General features: G+C 37.1%; 1 protein-coding gene and 1 pseudogene across 3 annotated transcripts; both read right to left on the reverse strand.

Moving 5' to 3' along the window:
• Window positions 1-250: 250 nt before the first annotated feature.
• LOC306870500 (uncharacterized protein C5orf34 homolog) lies at window positions 251-5,347 on the reverse strand (annotated as a pseudogene). The gene is made up of 13 exons: window positions 5,301-5,347; window positions 5,219-5,255; window positions 4,921-5,010; window positions 4,233-4,822; window positions 3,886-3,982; window positions 2,333-2,453; window positions 2,192-2,251; window positions 1,853-1,998; window positions 1,210-1,313; window positions 1,004-1,128; window positions 656-696; window positions 432-555; window positions 251-254 (listed from the first exon to the last, which is right to left on the reverse strand). The product of its transcript is annotated as an uncharacterized protein C5orf34 homolog (transcript).
• Window positions 5,348-6,335: 988 nt separating this feature from the next.
• On the reverse strand, window positions 6,336-15,258 carry LOC306869819 (polyadenylate-binding protein-interacting protein 1-like). Of its 2 annotated transcripts, XM_079416740.1 has the most exons (12): window positions 15,125-15,242; window positions 14,866-15,047; window positions 13,857-13,978; window positions 13,582-13,779; window positions 12,701-12,813; window positions 12,399-12,510; window positions 10,879-11,004; window positions 9,912-10,018; window positions 9,355-9,472; window positions 9,192-9,246; window positions 8,797-8,875; window positions 6,336-7,222 (listed from the first exon to the last, which is right to left on the reverse strand). In XM_079416740.1, the coding sequence occupies exons 2-12, from the start codon at window positions 15,005-15,007 to the stop codon at window positions 7,132-7,134; spliced, it is 1,263 nt and encodes a 420-aa protein (XP_079272866.1). In that variant the 5' UTR covers window positions 15,008-15,047; window positions 15,125-15,242; the 3' UTR covers window positions 6,336-7,131. The 2 variants fall into 2 exon arrangements, with proteins under 2 accessions (XP_079272866.1, XP_079272865.1); XM_079416739.1 differs by having other exon boundaries at window positions 14,866-15,258.
• Between the last annotated feature and the right edge of the window lie 5,205 nt (window positions 15,259-20,463).

Consider the following 20,463-nt stretch of genomic DNA (forward strand, 5'->3'; position numbering starts at 1 on the left):
TGCGCTGGAACAACTGTCACTAGGTTATTAGTCTGTGAAGTCTTTTCAAGGAGTGCGGTGGGAAAACTGATGACTAAAACTTTTACCACAACTTTTTTCTTCCTCCTAAATGGCATAAACGTTTGAGCAAAACACATTCATTTGAATCAATGAGTGAAAAATATGCATTTATAGGGCAAAGAATTAAATTAATAATTTCAACTGCAATCTGATATGACTTTGCATAGTATGTTGTTAAACAAAATGCCCTTTAACTGTGATAAGGAAGAAGGTCATAATGGAAACTAAAACAAGGACAATTAACCACTGACCTAAAGGGGTGAATCTTTCAAAAATATAGGTTTTTACTTCAAAATCAAAAGAACATCACAAAATATAAATCATAATCTCAAAAGTGATAAAGGCAGTACAAAATACAAACACACACACACATAGTTTTCTGCAAAGCCTCAGAGATGCAGCTCTCTGTGAGTTTGATCTCAGGTCGGTCAGAAGAACGCTCACAGCTCAAAGATCTTCCTGTAGGACGCAGGAGGGGGCTGTTCTCCAACAAAACTGGTGGATTATGTTAAATAAATATCTACCCAAAGGCATCCTGCTCTCAATAATCAGCTTCCACACCAACAGTGTCACATACTCTCACAAAAAGGGATACAGTTAAACCTCTTGATCTTATCCAGTTCAGAAACAACAGATCTGTGTAGGAAATCAGGATGGAATCAGAAATGTTGTATTCTACCATAAATAATCAAGATTTCTGTGTAAAACTTTGTATACCACCAAACATGATTGTTGTTACCAACCTCTATCCATTTCACTATATAGAAAAGCAAAACCTGGACATTAATCTTTGCATTCCATGGAAAAACACTTGTTTTGAATGATATTTCTAGGTGAACTATCCCTTTAAGAGTGACTGATATGCATCTTCCAGGTCAAGTGATGCAAATGACTATAATAAAAATACAAAATAATGATGCAGGGAATAAGAGTCCCTTAATACCTGCGTGTTATTGGTTGAGGTGTGTCAGAATGGGTGGAGTCTGAGAGAGCCACACCCACTGCACTCATGCTCTGATCTGTCTGTTTTACCCAGTCCCAAACCACTGCACTACTGCAGACACGTACCTGAGACAAGAGATGGAAAAAATGACAAACTCAGGATTTTCATAAGCAATTGGTGTATTGAATATTACATCATCTCTTTACCTTTGATAAGTTTGGTCTGTCTCAACTTGGACAAGAGTTTGATGCCCATCTGGCAAACTGAGCTGGCTCCACCTGTGAGACGTTCTGCTTTCTGTCTTGAGTTTCTGTTCCAAACTGCCATCACAAATACATAAACTAAATATGTGACATGCTGAACGATTAGGACTGGGACATTTAGCAAAAAATTTAATTAAAAAAAATATATTACATGCAGGAAAATTATATCAAAGTAAAATTGAAAAAAAGTTTTTCGCTAAATTATCACAAGGAACAATTATATTCAATTATCACTTATGTGCAACAAAACAACCATACATAGTAATAAATCAACAACATTTGATAATTGTATTATTAATATTATTTTATAAATTACATAATTTTATATTATGGAAAACACCATGCAGTACTGCACTTGTGAACATGCTTGCACAATGTTGCAAATAAATGGTTGAATTTTAGTTTTAATATTTAAATAAATGGAACCTAATTCACCGTAAAACTTAAGATTTTAATGGTTTCAACTTCTTAACTAGTGAAAAGCTGATCAAATCTGCAAGTAAACAAGCAGTTTGGTGAGTTAATACATTATCAGGAATAGGATATTGTCTTCTGTGTATTTTAATGAAGTACATGCGTGATGTACCTGTGCAGGTGTATGTGTGTCGGACTTCCACAGCATCTGTGCTCTAACTCCATCCGGAAACAAGACCTCGACAGTCCCGTCTGAGAGAGCTTTAAAATATCCACCGTCACCTCCTGAACCACACGCACACATTCACACACCGCAGCCTGCTGAAGACAGAACCGCTACCGTCAAACACATCTATATACACTGGACACAACGGATAGAGCGAGTATCCATCAGAGGGATATCACACGCACCTCAGGGAGCTTCTGACCTGGATGAAGCATTTCAGAAGCCTAATGAAAGCCTAATTTTGGGTTTGATGTGAGCTGTATGCGTGTAAACCTCTCATCTCACCTGCTGGCCCGTGTGACGCCAGATTGGGAGACCACACAGGTAATACACACACTCCACAGTCTGAGAACACACAGAAATCAGCTAATCTTCTGAATCAGACACCGAATGTCAAAGCGAACACATTACAGAGAGTTATCTTACATCCCTGTGAGCAGCTCCAGCTTTGTAATGTGTGAAGTAATTGACTAGAACTCCATTAGATCTGATGACTGAACCATCACCAGGTGAGATCTCTACCATCGGTTTCACTCCATCTACTATACTGAAAAACATGAAATGAAAACATCGAGTGTTAGGTCCCAAATAGACTTGATTTGTTTGATACTCAGTCCTTAAAGGGATAGCTCACCCAAAAAGTTTTTATTTTTCTGCTGAACACAAAGATATTTTTTCCCATACTTACACAGTATGGGAAAAAATACTATGGAAGTCAATGGCTGCCAGCAACTGTTTGGTTACCAATATTCAAGAAAAAAGACAAAGTAAGGCCATGTTCACACTTGGCGTCTTTTTTGACTAGAAAAAGTTGACAAGAGCGTTTTTTTATGAAAAACAAAGCTGGCAGCGTCTGTTACAAATAGCAGCCGAGAGCGTCTTTTGTTGCCATAGCAACAGCTGCAACAGTAGCCTAGCGCTGTGTACTGCAGAAATGTCAAGAAAGAGTAAAAAGTTGGCTCTTGCGTTGGCTTTTGAAGTTAACGGGAAAGAAAATGTCGATTCACAACGTGGGTGCACGACATTATACAGGGAAGGAACCAATATGGTGCTTACAACAATTTAGTCCAGGAGCTCCAGTTGGATGATGCACGGTTTGCGGTATATTCTATATATCTTCTTGTTGTTATGGAAACGACAGATCTCACTACTCGCTTGTCATTGGTCAGCTGTCAAAAAGGCGCTTGACGTAGGGCGTTTTTTTCAGAAAAGTTGAACTTTTTTCAACTCGAAAAAACGCTCTGAGCTGCAGAAAAAGACGCCGGCGGTGGCGTTTTAAAAAGCGCTCAGGACGTTTTTGAAAACACGGTTTACTCCATAGGATTATAATGTAAAACAGACGCCGGCAGCTTCGAAAAAGACGCCAAGTGTGAACACGGCCTAAATAATTTATTCAACCTTATGTCATTCTACACTTTTCAGAAAGATGTTCTTCTGTGGAACACAAAGGAAGATATTTTGAAGAACATTGGGAAGCAAACAACATTTGACCCCATTGACTTTCATTGGATAAGTAATTCTGATATTTCTCTTTTAAGTTCCACAGAATTAGAAAGGAAGTCATAATAGTCTTATGAATAAGTCATAAGGGTGAATAAATGATGACGCAATTTTCATTTGGGTGAACTGACAATAAATGACAAAGTAACTAATTAATCAACAACAAATTCTTAAGTGAAGATTACAGAATTGTATTATTAGAATAATAATATAATACTTTTGCAAAAAATAGTACTAATATTTTTCTTCTTCTGGATTCTTAGAGGATTTAATTGATCCTACTTTTTCCTAAAAAGTGGTTCTAAATTAATTATCCATTCCTTTTGGTGGTTTTTGACTATATAATTTACTTGATGTGCTAAATCTTTTTTTAACCATCTATCTTTGACTTCAAAAAGTTATTAGCCTATTAATGGTATTTAAGATGATGTAATGGGTCGTGGTGCTAATGTATGATCATGAAATGAATCAGCACTCACTGGTATGTGATGCCTTTGCACCAGACCACTTTCACCAGCTCAGCTGTAACTTCCTCTTCCTGTTCCAGCAAATCAGGATTCAGTGTCATAGCGCCACCTTAACATCACATTAACATACTGTGAGTGTCAACAACATACTAACATCAAACACTGATTGTACATGTAGTTTTTCTTTGAGAATGAGTGGTGAATCTCCTTAAAGCCAGGTCACATTTCACTCCAAATTCAATTAATTAAAATATTAACAAAATATGACCTGTTCTTGACAGACTGAGATACATACAGGTGAAGGCATAAAGAAAGAGATGACACAAGACTGTATTTTGTGTTTGTTTGGCGTTCCTCACCTGTGCTGATGAGGAGAGGGACACTTTAGAGGCAAAGGTTTGGGAAGACGAGTTTTACAAGTTTCTTCTCCGTTTGTGGAACCTCTTCCATTTTGCCAATTGACAGTATTTATTTGAGTTTTTTGTGATTCCCAATGCTTGAATGCTAATGACAGGGGATAGCTCCACATCTGTGGGTAAAGCGCTCGGGAATACTGCTGGATTACTCTGGTGTATGCATCCACCTTCCCAGACTTCAAACTTGTTGATTCCAGTCTTTCCGTATTGGGGGCTTTTACGACTGACACAGGATGGTCCATCTGAGCACCCCCTGAGGCTTCAAAGAGGTTTAAACCCTTAACCGTGGCAGATTTCGTCGACAAGCTACTTAATGAACATGTGCTTTTGTGGTGTTGACCTTGCAGATACTGCAACTCTACTTCATTTTGGCTGGACCGACAGATAAAGTCCACTGTGAACTCTTCTCCAGAAGAGGAAAGGACGAGTGTGGCATGTCCATCTACAGAGGAAACTGTGATCTCTCCATGCAGCCCAGCGGTGCAGGAGTCAGGCCCGGGACACTCCACCTCACTTATAGCACTGGTGAACGGCTGCAAATCAGCATTTAGTTAAGCAAAACAGCATAAGTGAGAAATTAAATTAAGCTGGACTGACATGATTTCAGTAATAAAAGCAAACCCAGCTTAACCTTGTTGAATTCCACAGTTATGAGCTCCTCAGGCAAATATGGATGAGTTGCGTACTTGTTTCTAAAGGCCAAAGCATTCAGCACCAGTGTCTAAACAAGAGAGAAAACAAATAAATTATGTATTTTTTTATACTGTGTACCCATATTTACAGCAGTAAACTACTTTAGATAGCCAGCAACACACACAGATAGCCTATACAGATAGATAGGTAAGATCATATGTTCCATGAAATTGCAATGTATTGCACAGTACTGATATATTTTAATACACTTATGGGGATGAAAAGGTGATATGTACCTTATACTCGCTGATGGCGAATCTTGAATCTGACTGACTGCAGAGGGTGACGTGTGTTTCTCTGTCATGAACTCAGATCCACAGGGCGAGAGTCTGTCCAGCACTTACACGACCATAAACCTGAGCCATGACTCACTTCACACGAGACAGACAACTCAAACCAGTTACATCGTCCTTTGACTGCGACTGTCTAAACTAATAGCACTGAAACAATTAACACAAATTCCACAGTTGTTGTTCATAGAGTCGTCCGATTCGTGAATGGAATCTTTTGAATGGATCGTTCTTGCGAGTCGGATCTTTTGAATGAATCGATGAATCGTTTGAACTTCTTTACAAAACCGGGAGGGACGAAAAATAGCAAAAATGAAACGTAGTGGAAAATTTACGATTTGATTGTTGGTTTTAGTAAAAGCATTACATCATAACGTGGGGGAAAAAACTCCTCGAAAACTGAATTGTAATTATTTTTATAAGCTGACTCAAACTGAACTGGGACACACGAACGTCTTTATTAATTAAACTTACTCGGGAAAATAAGACATTATAAAAAAAACAGGTACGTACATAAAAACGTAGGGATGTCAGTGCCCAGGTGATCCGTTTCGTTGAAAGAACTGTTCAAAAGAACCGATTTGCAGAAATGACTCGGACTTCCCGTCTCTAGTTGCCATGGTGCATTTATATTATATATTTCACATATAATTAATTAAAATGACGCCAGTATTAGAACACACAAATATACGCAAGTATAAATAACATGAAGCCGATATTAATATCGTTTACATTGTTTTTAATTTCTCTTTATGTTAAATATGATTAGCTTTTTCTTTCTTTTTTATTAAGTTTTGTTTTGAACTTCCTAAATCCCAGTTTAGTTTTGTCTATTTTTGTCAGTTTTACAAAAGCCATAAATTAAGGTCATGGTTAATTTTATTTCACACTGACCTAAAACAGGCTTTATTTCACTGGTCAACAGGGGATTCTATGCTTGAAAGGGTTAACAGATTGCACAACAAGTTGAACCGCATCTCATCTAACAATTCATTAAATTGAAAAAAATAAATCAGGACTAACAAAGAGCTCAGATCACTTGGATTCCAATGAAATGCAAAGAGACCGTGTTTTTATAAATATTTATTGCAGGCAAACAATGCAGTAAATAATATGTACAACTATAGTAAAATAAACAATCCTTTATATGGGATCCATGAGATGTTGGTTATGAGAAAGGTTCTGTAAATCACAGTGGCGGATGAATCTGTATTAACTCCCAAACCTGCTCTGAACTTTTCCTCCAAATTGATAGTTAACATGTGGAAACTTTATTCCTGCAGTCCAAAAACCAAACAGACCATAAAGCCAGGGTTCCTTTTCTTCAAACGTGCATAAATCGAAAATCTAAAAAGGTTTGAGGAGAATCTGAATAAAGGAAGAACAGAAAATGTTTTGTATTTTCTTCAAACGTTCTTGTCTTCCTCCTTGTGCTCTTTAACTCTACATGGCAAAGCCTTGAGGAGTAAAATGCAAAACCCAATTTCTCCTACATTTAGTTGGATATTGAGCAGTTAGTTTGCAAACAAACCACACTTACACTTGATGATGCTACTCTTCGGTTCACATTAAAATCTCACTGCAAACTTTTTTGGGGATTTTTGACAAATCAGAACACGCATTAAAATAAACCTCACAACCCTAACGCCAATCCAATGGCAACTCGATGGCCTGACGGACTTGCCAATTATGCTGCATTACAACTAAACAGTAATCCCAGCCATTAAATCCAGTGACATTGTAGCCAAGAAGTGCTTGTTGAGAAATCAAAGAAAATCAACCGAAACGTTCTTGGTTTTGCCGCTCTGAAACATTTCAGCTGGTTGGGTATGGAGTCAACGTGACCATTTCACAGTCTCTCATTTCTTTCTTCTTGCATCCGACTCCATGCAAAACTTCTCAAACGCTTCCTCGATCTCCGGATCCATTTCATCTTCATCACCGCAGAAGCTGCAACATAGAAGCATTCCTTCGTTATAAGTGCATGGAAACTTGTTTCCCACCACAGGATGAAAAAAAGTTACTGCGACTTACAATTCTAAGTTTATATCTCACAATTCAGACTTTTTTTCTCCTTGCAAATCTGAGTGTGTGCATATATATACACACACACACACACACACACACACACACACACACACACACACACACACAGTATCTCACAGAAGTGAGTACACCCCTCACATTTTGTAAATATTTTATTATATCTTTTCATGTGACAACACTGAAGAAAAAAAAAAAAACGCCCTAAACCCCTAAAACGGCTCATTCAAACACGCCCCCACTTGTCTATGTCCCAATGTGGGGAGATTTTCATAACACCGCTCAAACGCATACGCAATGAGAGAGGGCGTGATTTTTATTCTGGCTGTAGTACTGTTGCTGCCTCTGGTGCCATGTGTAGCCTAATGCTGGCTTGCACAAACGCGGTTTCTATAAAGTGGGGCGATTCCAACTTTGCAAGGACAGTCTGGTGCTTCTGACTCACAGCCTGTAAGTAGGTTTCTGCTACTGACTATTCAAATGCGAGTTTTGAGCAGTGTAGAGTAGCTCTTGTTGTTTGTCATTTCTCCGATCACAAATGCAGACATGGTAATGTTTATGAGGCGCGATGCAACGCAACGCGTAAAAAGACAGTATAAGTCATTGTAATCAGTAATTATGTCCCCACTGGATGCAACAACTGCTTCATTTGTAATGGGTTTTAATGTTTTAGTCTCGTTGGCGTTAGGAAATGCCATCACTATACAGTGAGGGGTGTAACATTTCCATCACACGCTTGAGGTATTCGGCCAATCACAACGCACTGGATCGCTGGCCAATAAGAGCACGGCTCACTTCTCAGAACGATGAGCTTTGTAAAAATCGACTCGTTTCAGAAAGGCGGGGCATAGAAGAGTAACAATAATGTATAGTATGTAGAAAATAATGTGTTTTTTTTAACTTTACACCACATAAACACATTGCATTACACCAAATACACAAAATATTGTTCTTTTTAGCAATGTCATATGACCCCTTACAGTCTCCCCCTGTTGGCTTGTCTTTGTTAACTGCTCATGGCCCATCCAATGGGCTGAAGACTATGCTGAATAAGACTGGCAGGTCTTGCTAAGCCCCCCATCTCCCTGGACTGCTGACTTTACTAAAATGTGCTCTTTGACTCCTCCCAGCATCATTGTGAGGAGGACAATTACTGGAGTTTGAGGAGAGGGGACGGTCACACCAGTGTTATTAAAGTTAACTAAAACCATAAATAACATTGTTACTTGAAATAATACAAACTTGAACAGACAAAATTTAATAAACGAAACATTTTTCTTTTAATTGACATACTAAAATAACTAAAACTAAACTACAAATGAATGAAAACTACATAGCTATAATAAAAAAATACAAATGAAAAAAAATGAAAATAAAATTAACTTTAAATAAAATTAATTCATAATATTAATTCAAAATTATATAGTATCTCAGTTGCACAGCAAGCAAACAAATCTTTGGATATTCTTACGAATACTTACGAATCATTTCCATTCTCTTCATATGCATCAGGGAAGTAGTCTTCTCTGTCTAGAATCTCCTGGTATTTGTCTGAGTATTCTGTGGTGGGGAAAAAAACAACAAAAAACAGATAATAATAAATACAGTAATACAGTAATTATTCATTAAAAATAAATAGTCCTGACGTTATGGTAATGAGAATAAATAAATGGAAAAATAAATAAATTTAAATACTTAATTTTAAGAAAATAAATAAAAAAATAACAGTCCTAAAACATGCTCTCTTTCTTTAGAATGTAGCTTCTGATTTTTTTTTTATTTTGAACCCGATCATGGTTTTGCAACATTCGCCTGCTTAATAAAACACAAGTCTGTATGTGGGTCACTACAGACTGAAGACACTGCCAATACTCACCAGGATCCGCTGCTGTGAAAGGCGTCCCATCTGCTGTGTAGAAGGTTGGTTCATTCTGAGGAGCAAAACCATAACAGAAACGCATTAAAAACAATACAGTCACAGATTACATATTTTACTCCAAACCTCATTAAATAAATTTAATTTCTTTGGCATTGCGCACCATAAAGTAGTTGGGGTCATTGTCAGGTGTAGCGTCACTGCACACAGCGGCTGTGTGAACTCGACCCCAGTTACTGGACCGCAGCTCCACCAGTTTCAACAGCATCTGCTTGACATCTCTACAAACGCACACATACAGTAAACATCAATAAACAGAGACAGTATAGATCAATAATGCAACTGTACAGCTCAACAATCTAAGAGCCGTTTAAGAGCCGTTCACACTGACAGTGATATTCAGCAACAAAGCAACGATTTCCAGCATCATGAGCAGAAACAAATGTTGGCGATGCAACTCAGCTTTATAAAAAAGTACAATAATAAACACTAGGAGTGCAAACAGTGCTCAATACTCCATTACATTGTACCAGTGTATTTCAGTATCACTGAAAAACTATTATAGTTTCATTGATATTTTTAAATGTTTTTTTTTTTTTTTAATGTCACTTTTTTTGTGTGTGTTTTGCCATTTTAGGTATAGTTTTAGTTATCTATAATTACTGGGACATTTCCAAAAACAATCGATAGTTATTGAACCGTTGCCTAAAACTCACTCACCGGCTACATTTGGCATCCAGCACAATGTCTTCAATCCTCTTGATTACCTCATGCATGTCTGACTGGCCTTTCTCCTTCCATGTGTCTTCCAGAATGGAACCACTCAGCTTGTCAAATCAGTACAGTAAAACAATGCTAGTCAACACCAACAGTGTAGTACTGCATTATTATCTGAAGATTCATTTCATTTCAGTGCTTTGAGTTGCCTGGCAATTTCAAAGTCTTTGTTTATGTCAGGATTACGGTCACTAATGATCTTAAAGGAACACTCCACTTTTTTTGAAAATAGGCTCATTTTACAACTCCCCAAGAGTTAAACAGTTGAGTTTTACCATTTTCAAATCCATTCAGCCGATCTCCGGGTCTGGCGGTAGCACTTTTAGCATAGCTTAGCATAGATCATTGAATCAAAGACTATAGAATACCGAAAACTAGCCTCTTCTGTAGTTACATCGTGTACTAAGACTGACAGAAAATGAAAAGTTGCAATTTTGTAGACCGATATGGCTTGGAACTATACTCTCATTGGTGCAGCATGGGTACAGCAGGCGCAATGATATTACACAGGGCCTGAAAGTAGTCCCCAGCTATATCACAACTAGTTACCTAGCTGGGGACTAATTTCAGGCGCTGCGTAATATCATTGCACCTGCTGCACCCATGGTACGACATAGAAAATAGCAACTTTTTCATTTTCCGTCAGTCTTAGTACACGATGTAACTACAGAAGAGGCAAGTTTTAAATAGGAAAAATATTGAAACTATTTGATCATTTTTGAGCGAGATGCTAATGGTCTAATCAGATTCAATGATCTATGCTAAGCTAGGCTAAAAGTGCTACCGCCAGACCCGGAGAAAAATGGAGCGTTGCTTCACTTGATCACTCCTACAAACTTGCTCTGACATTTGCTCTGAAACAGTACCATTTAGTGTATATGCAGTGTGTAAAAGGAGGAGTACTTCAAACCTTGAGTAATTTGACAGCACACATTAGGTTGGGGTCATCTGGGTGAGAGAATAATGCATTCAAAAGATCCTTTAGCGCTCCCAGTAAGACATTAGCTCGTCCGGGTGTGTCCTTTCCACTTTTTATCTGAAAGATAATTGAAAGAATGAAGAATTGTAGTAGCTCATATTTTTAGTAAACAATTAATATACAGCTCTGACATTTGAATTCCAGCAGATACATATGTTAGAATTTATACACTAGATTATACAAAGGAATAGATATAAAGGGTTGTCATTTCTTTTAGACTTTAAGACGTAGCAGGTCAAGCTCTGCTGTTGGGTTTATTTTGTAATGATGACTGGCTGACAATATATATTATAAATTTAATTTAAATAAATCTGAAATAAAAGAATAACTAAATTAATAATTTTGACTTGGCAACTAACTGAAATAAGTTTTAGTTGAAGCACTAAAACAGGGTTCCTCAAATTAGTTTTCGCCATGGGCTGAATTCTGCCAACAACACCAAGCCAAGGGCCACTGACCTCATATATATATATATATATATATATATTATTCTTATTGTTACAATTATTATATTATTGTTGCTTTTGTTAAAATAAACAAGATGGTCACAAGATAAATATTCAGATACCCCAGTAGTCTGTTTTCTTCAACCAATTATGATCATTTTTGCATTTGTATACATAAGAATTCAGAATATTTGCCTGTTGAATATTAACAACAAATAAACCTGGATCTTGAAAATAAATTAAAGCAAACTTAGGCTACGTTAAAACTGTGAACTCACTGCTAACAAGCATCCATAACATAGATGGTTTCACTCACTCAAAACTGTTCAGTCCATTCACATTTGAATCATCTATTTTCCGGGTCCACTTTTCTTTGCTTCACACTTGTCATGTTTTTGCTGTCACATAGTATCTGCACTGGACGCGACAAAGCACTGAAAATCATTTGAACTTTGTGTCAGTACATTATAAATAGAACGAGTCAGCAGTATACTGTCGGGGATTTGTCGCGCAGCGCTGCGCCGCATCCAGTGTAGACCGCATCACTGATTAGAACATCTATTGTATTTTGTTGCGTCACACCGCTCGCATCCGGTGTAGACACGATGTAAGTTAATGTCGCTTTCTGACACTGCGTTTGAATTTTCATGAAACCTTATTTGAAATGAGCGTGGGCCGGATGTGGCCCATGGGTCGCCTATTGAGGAACCCTGCACTAAAATTACCAATTGGGACATAAAAAACAAACTTATAATAAATAAAAAGTAGTAATTACAATGAATGAAAAAGCAATAAAACTACAAACTAAAATTAATACGAAAACTGAAAATATCAAAACCATAATAAATAAATAAAACTGAAATAACACTGTACATAACAAAACAAATAAGTATAGGATTAGATGGATATAAATATTTATTTATAGTAGTTATTAGACTGTGTCCCAGAGAGCTGTGTAATCATTATTTTGTGGTAATAAGTGAAAATCACTGGTTGTGAACTGACCTCCAGGTTAAGGTAAAGCTCCCCCAGAAACAGCACATAAGAGTGAAACCTTTTCTGGGTGTCTGGGTCTCCTCTCACGGCCTGCTCCCTCTGCTCATACTCTGTTCGACACCTACACAAACACACAGAATGGAGTTAAAAGATAAATGAAACTAACAAAAATGAGACTAAATGAAACTGAAACTAAAGGCGAAGTGGAAAAGGGAAGAAACTATTGACTTTAAGAACCAAATGTCAAGCCACTTTTATGAAACATCCAGAAATGGGTACTTGGGTGTCATATTGCTAAACCTGAAATGTACCTCTTCAGCATCAGCTGTCTGAAGTTACCGCTGGCTGGACTGAGACGGATGTGATGAGACAGATGGTTACAAAGCCGCGCTCCCGTGTAGGCAAAGTTAAGGATAGATGTGGACTGTGAAAAACAAATGTGGGAAGGCTTTCATTGCATTCATCTTAATAATAACTGCTAAATTTATTATGTTTTGATTAGGGTTGTGCAGACAACCAGATTAAAAATGGTACCACAGTAATATTTTGCAAAGTTCAGTTCTGCTATTTGGTTTGAAAATCAATACAGCACAGATGCATTATTTGAAAATGAACCATTAATTGACCAATTATAAAATGTACTTTTTAAAATAATAATACCCAAGGTGTTACAGAGGCTGTGTCAGGTTATATGCATGCTTTTACAAGACAATGAGCATGCAAAACTTTTTTAGCCACAATTTATAATTAAATTACAGTTCATGCTGCTGAATTCAGCTGTGTGTCATGATTTATATTTTAGATTATCCACATTTGTGTGTGCCCACTTAAGGAATGAATGAATAAATAAGAGTAATGTACACAATATTATTTAGAAATGAAATAATAAATACAAGAATATATAACATGGACTGTACGTTGTATAGATATTAGACAGCTACAAATAAATACAGGATCAGATGGCTATAAAATATTGACTTGTGTAGTAAATTTTTCATTTATGTTTGTTATTAGACTGTGCAATAATCATAATTGTAGTAATAAGTGGAAAAAAAACAACGTTTCAATGCAACATTTTTCATTCTCGGTCCGTTCGCTGTGGGGCCTCCTCAAAGCGTGACCAGTTGCACCATCCAAAGGACGGCCCTGGTTCCCACACAGATGCATTATTAGAGACTCGTCAGAAGCACACCTGGACGTAGATGAGCTCTACCAGCTCCTGCAGAATCTCCTCTGTAGTGACATAGCTGTTCAGCATATCTGTAATATAATCGATTTCTGACTCGAAGGACCCTGGAGATGAGTTCAGATGGCTTACGAAATCCTGAACAAAATCAGCCAATGAGTGCTCGCCATAGTATCCTTCAGATTCATCGGAGTAAACATCATCCTAAAAAGAGAGAACATTAGACTAATACCACAGTAAATTCACAAAAATAGTGTCAAAAAAGAGCCATATAGTCTCACCTGGAATGATGCATAACAGCCCGGGACAAACTCAGGTGCAGCGGCAGACAGTTTGGAGTTTTTCACAAGTGAATCTGCAGCACTGCTGCTATTGTGCCCTGAAGGAATAGGGGATCTGCTCTCTGGAAGATGGAGCGATGATTGGCATCAATGTTGTTGAACATCTGTACTCACTATACACAGTAATTCCTGTTTTCTGATATTGCATAGTTTTGATGACTTTACTAGTAGTCAAAAATGGGGGAAACCGTAATAAAGAACAAGCAGCTTCTAGACTTGTAGTGTAGATACAGAAGCAACCTGTCAAGATGACTTCTCCACTCAAATCACAGATTTGGCCAAATTAGCAATCTCACCCACTAACTGCTGGTTACAATTTAACCAGCTCTAATTCATGCATTGCAGTAAAAGTCAACCCATCTATCTATGCATGCATCTATCCATACACCCATTCATTAATTTCTGCATCCATCCATTCATGCAAGTATATCCATCTATCTATTCATTCATGCATCCATCCATCCATCTTTGAATCTCTCTATCTATCCATCTGGCTGTCTGTTTGTTTGTCTCTAGCTGCCTATAGTCAGCTTTACTGAAATGTTAAAAATAAGTATCACATTGTAACTTCATATATTTGCACATAAACATGGACCCCATGTAACGTTATGTGTTCAGGCATTTCTAATGCCATTGTTAAAAAGGAGCTTTTTGCCTTACCCAAGCATTAACATCTTTATATTTTATGCTTATATACAAACATATTTACACAAATGCGTGCATGTTTATCTAAACGATTACTAGCATTAACGGTCATCGACTGAAGTCACTCCTCCACAGGCTAATAAACCCAAACGTTCTGCTTTTTATTACCGAGGGTGTCGCAAATGGAGGACTGGACAAAAAAAGGACTAGGAATTGTGTCCAAAAGCCTCTGGCACCATTATCTACTTCGCAGGGACAGTTATTAGCGGACTAGCATGTCAGCTAGCAGTGAACTGTACTTCACCTGCGCTGCTGTCAGACACCGGAGGAGACGTGCGCGGCTGTCTGAGCCGCTCTCCCGGGCTAAACACTGAACTTCTGATGTCTCCAGCCTCGGATGAGGAGGAGGAGGAGGATGGTGTGCTGCTGCTGCTGCTGTTGTACATGATCTTCGTCTCGCTGATCTCCCCGTCCGATCACAACTGCCTGTCGTCACACGGATCAGATCTCAGTGGGCCGCTGTACACTACACTCTACAGTCTGCTTCTCACTTTCATGCTTACTATTTCTGTTTCTGGCATCTGTCCCTCTGTTAAAGCACTAATCACTTCCTCAGTCATTCTCCAGAAACACCAGCTGATCAGAGGAGCACTGCCATCTATTGGAAATAATTGTCATCCTAGAGGAGAAATGCAGTAAATCATGGCTTCGCAAACAGATGTGGGATATTTTACTTTGGCATTAAAACTATAGTTTGAAACTAAAAATGCCACAAATACTACAGTTATTATGTGTTTTACATAAAAATATCAAATGGTCAATGAAAAAAAAATAGCTTAACCTTGAGGCTTATTATTACAGCATGTTGGGAACTTGTTTAGACATGAACACAATTTAAAACTTTGATCTGAATTTTATTTTATTTTTTAGAAATAAACATCAAAATTAAACGTTTATAATTTTTTTTTACATAAAACTACTGTACAAATAGTAACAAGATTTCAGATGACCTAGAGCACGGCTCCTCACATCTTTCCCTGGAGGGCCAATCAGCTCCAACCCTGATCAAACTCCCCTACCTGTGATTTTCTAATGATCTTGAAGACTCTGATTAGCAGCTCAGGTGTGTTTGATTAGGGTTAGAGCTAAACTCTGCAGGAATGGGCCAGATTTGAGGATGCCTGATCTAGACTCTCAACTCTGGCCCTCAAGATCCACTTTCCTGCAGTTTAGCTCCAACCTTGAGCCGACTCACCTGCTTGTAACTTTCTAATAATCCAGAAGACCTTGATTAAGCTGCTCAGGTGTGTTTGATTAGGGCTGGAGTTGAGAACCCCAGACTGCTACTCATCTAGTATAACACTAAATGTTATTTTGTAGCATCATATATTGTAATATGTAATATTAACTAAATGTTTTTTTGTTTCTTTAATTGGCAACTACTTGCTTTTGTCATTTTATTATTTTTAATAGTTCTATTTAACTTTAAAAAAGTTTTTAATTTATATATTTATTTTTATTTCAGATTACAATGATCAAAAAAAAATTAAACTTAAAATATTACAAAAAAAAAAACTAAAATATTTTATCTAACAAAGCTGGTAAATTGATTTAAAACTACAATGCATATTAAAGCTGATAAAATGCAACAAAATGATTCCCATCATGCTGTAGAAAGGGTCCAAATAATGTGATCTCTTGGGTGTCGCAATTTTAATGAATGTTAATGAATTAGTTTTCTTGAATGCAAAATCATGTGCTAACAGTGTAATGTAATAATAAATGTAATATTGTTGTTAATTCCCATGTGTGTTATTTGTATAGTTTTGCAGTGTAACTGGAACACACCTCTTCAAGTAATTTGTATGACTGCTGCACACATTTTTATGCACTTTGCACAGTAAAAACACACATTATGAATAAAACACCTTTTAGTATTTCATCTATTGCTTTTACAAAAATTGTCTCATTTGTCAATTGTCTAATCAATCAGATTCCAAACTCTCCACCATGGCCAAGACCAAAGAGCTCTCCAAGGATGTCAGGGACAAGATTGTAGACCTATATATGGCTGAAATAGGCTACAAGACCATCGCCAAGCAGCTTGGTGAGAAGATGACAACAGTTATTCGCAAATGGAAGAGAAACAATTTTTCTGGATTTTTAAAAATATATAAAAGCTAATTAGAAATCTCAATACATACTTTAAAAAGTATGTGGTGGTTGCTGCTGGAAGAGGTGTTAGTGAGGCCAGAAGGGGGTGCACCCTGTGGTCTGTGGGGGTTCTCCTAATGCCCGAGTATAGTGATGGGGACTCTATACTGTAAAAAGCTCCATCCTTCAGATGAGACGTTAAACCGAGGTCCTGACTCTCTGTGGTCATTAAAAATCCCAGGATGTCCTTAAAGAGTAGGGGTGTTACCCCGGCATCCTGGCCAAATTCGCCCATTGGCCACTGTCCATCATCATGGCCTCCTAATCATCCCCATATACTGATTGGCTTCATCACTCTATCTCCTCTCCACCAATAAGCTGGTGTGTGGTGGGTGTTCTGGTGCAATATGGCTGGTTGAGGAGATTCCCCCCTTCCATGTAAAAGCGCTTTAAGTACCCATAATGAGTTATTATTATTATTATATAGTACATAATTTAGTTCAGGTCCTCAAAGAGTCTACAGAGAGTTACAATGACTCTTTCTGTAGGTTACATCGTTATGCCAATATGTGGCGACAAGTGACTGTCTTTAGTAAGACACTGCTTTTGATTCATTTGCTCAGCCGATTTGTTCAAAAACACTGATTCATTCAGGAACGAATCTCTACTACAGTGTGTTGTGGCTTTGTTTGAAACTCTTTTCCTTGGTCAGAGCAAATACAAAGTAAATGGAAACAATTTCTTTAAAATGTAAGTTATTTAATATTAACATCTCTGAATTGTTGTTTAAAAGCAATATTACAATTGTAATCATGAAATTTAACACTTCAGCTGAGGGATTTTAAAAACCTCAAATAACACTGAAGTATGAGTAATAGTAACACTGATTCTTGCCTTATCAAACACCACTAATAATTTGCTGACTGACTGGTTGAGCAGAGAAACACAGAGATGGAGAAAGCAGCCTCTGTTGAGCTCTTCACTGATCTCATCCGCTCCATTGAGAGATGTCAGACTGAACTGACATCAGGTTACGGAAGCGTGGCAGCAAAATTAAAAGACATTTACTAGGGTGGTTCAAGTCCTTGATGATTTTAACAGCTCTGCTTTTGCAGTGTTTGAGGTATGTCCTGCAGAGATGGGAGAGCCGACCCTGAGATGTGTTCAGCTAAGCGCACAACTCTCTGCAGGGCTTTGCAGTCTTGAATGGAGCTGTTCCCATACCACGCTGAGATGCACTGAGTTAAACACTTTCTATGGTCCCTGAATAGAAAGTTTTCAGGATAGCCGGCGAGACCCTGAATTTCCTCAGCTTTCGCAGATGGTACAGTCTTTGCCTGGCTTTCTTAACCTGTGTTTGAATGTGTGAAATCCAAGTCAGGTCCTCGGAGATGTGTGCACCAAGGTACTTGAAGTTGCTCACCCTCTCCACAGGGGTCCCACTGATCATGAGAGGAGTGTAGGGCTGCTGCTGTCTCTTCCTGAAGTCCACAATCAGCTCTTTAGTTTTGCTCACATTCAGAGAGAGAAAATTGTCCTGGCACCATGATGTGAGTCTCTCTACCTCATCCAAGTATGCGTTCTCATTATTGTTGGAAATGAGGCCCAGAACCACTGTATCATCAGCATATTTGATAATAGATGTGGAGCTGTGGGAAGACACGCAGTCGTGTGCGTAGATTTTGAGGTGCAGGTGAAGGGACAGACTGGATGGGATTTAGGAGTGGTCAGAGAATCCATTAACAGGAAAAGAGACCTCACAGGGAGTCCCAGTGATGGATACTGGATTGTGGTTCTGAAGAATGATGATAAATATACAGCCTATGATGATCCCTTTGTCTCTCTCTGAGAGTGCAGCCGCAGCGGGTCGGTGTGTTTGTGGGTTATGAGGAGGGTCTGGTCTCCTTTTATGATGAGTCCAGCTCTCATATCTACTCTTACACTGGTCAGTCTTTCACTGACAAACTCTATCCATTTTTAAGCCCAGAATTAAACAATGAAGGTGAAAACTCAGCCCCACTGATCATAACACCTGTCAGTTACAGTAAATGAATTTACACTGCTAAAATTAAATAGATGAAAATAATGCTTTAAATATTTTTGTGTTTCTACACAAAGTATGTGACTATATTGTTATCAAATATGCTAAAATTTGAGTTGAGTTGTTGTTTATTGTCATTCCACTATATGGACAGACATTCAAAGGAACAAGATATAAGACAAAATAAAACAACACAATGAAGAGAGTCAAGACATCATTATTTATATAGTGCTTTATACAATATAGATATTAAACAATACTGTAAAGCAGCTTCACAGTAATAAACAGAAAAATAAAAGTGATGTATGAATTCAAATTCTTATCTAAAATAATAATAATGTCATTATTCAGAAGACAATAGTGTCGTTATTCAGCTTAGTTCAGTGTTGATTCCATTCAGTTAAATAACTGTCAGTGTTGCAAAGTTCATCAGTTATAAATTAATTTGATTTAGCTATATGAGTGATTTGTGATTCCAGGCTGCATCACAAGTCAAGACAAATTCTCATTCAGATGAATGCAAATTAAATCAAAATAATAAATCTGGACTAACAGTATGAATGACAATAACTACTTGTCATGTGTTTAAAATCAGCCAGAAGGAATGTTTCATTCATTGATTCATTCACAAAAACCTCTAAGAAACTATGCTAACAGCAGTCATAGTGAAAGAATGGCGTGATCTACTGGAGACTTCTGGAAATGACTGCTTCTTTTCTATGCATGTGTTACTGCAAGACTAAAATATAGAGAGAACTCAGAATGATTCGTAAATTAATTTAGTTAAAGGTGAAACAATGTTGATATTAAGAAAAAAAAAAAATTTGTCACACTATGTTGATTCTACATCACTGCTATGGAATTCAAATGGCTAGCTCGTGATCTGTTTGGTTACCAACATTCTAATAAAGCTGTGGAATTGGAAACGTTTATTATAAAAATTAATTCTTTATAATTCTTTTAATTCTAATTTATATAAATAAATTATAAAAAGATTACCTTAGCTGCAGATCTTTAAAACAAAGCTGTTCTTGTGTATTAATAATACATTGTTATCCATTTTATGTAATATAACCCATACACGTAGTATTTTATTTTTGTTTCTATTAATATATTTGTATATATGAATGTGTTGTCATCAGTCTGAATCAGTGAGAATCTCATGGACAAGTGACTTTGTTCAATATAAAAGCATGAATGTAATAATTTTATAAATAAAGTTTAAAATAAATAAATAAAAATAAAATAATTATTTATAAAAATCTCCAGACCAATTGTAATATCTTTGTAATATTATTATTATTATTATCATTGGTAATTTACAGATTTATATAGACAGAATTTATAACATGCTTTAATACATTATTCTTATTTTTATTTCATATATTTTAATCCATATATAAATATAAATTATCTTAAAAATATCCCTCACTTTTAATGCACTTAAAAGCATTACTGAGTCTAACTCATTCCCTCTTTATATTTTCATTAGTGACTGCTGACAGATCAGCTTTTTTAACTGATAAGCAGCACTGATTCAGAGCAGCACACACACGCTCTAAACTCTTTCTAGAAATGTCCAGACTGAACCAGCATGACAGTCACTAATAATGAAGGACCCGTATAAACCAGGCCTGCTATTAACAGTCTGCGTGTCAGAGTCAGCCCTCCAAACAAGCAGTCATTAGAAAACTCGCCTCAAGTCTT

Source organism: Barbus barbus (assembly GCF_936440315.1).
Source record: "Barbus barbus genome assembly, chromosome: 5".
Lineage (NCBI taxonomy): Eukaryota > Metazoa > Chordata > Actinopteri > Cypriniformes > Cyprinidae > Barbus > Barbus barbus.

Coding starts and splice junctions, on each gene's coding strand:
- LOC306869819 (XM_079416739.1), bottom strand. CDS start 15,007: ATGTACAACAGCAGCAGCAGCAGCACACCATCCTCCTCCTCCTCCTCA. Junction 10,019..10,878: donor GTGCTGTCAAATTACTCAAG/GTTTGAAGTACT, acceptor TGATTTGACAAG/CTGAGTGGTTCCATTCTGGA. Junction 9,247..9,354: donor ATGACCCCAACTACTTTATG/GTGCGCAATGCC, acceptor TTTGCTCCTCAG/AATGAACCAACCTTCTACAC.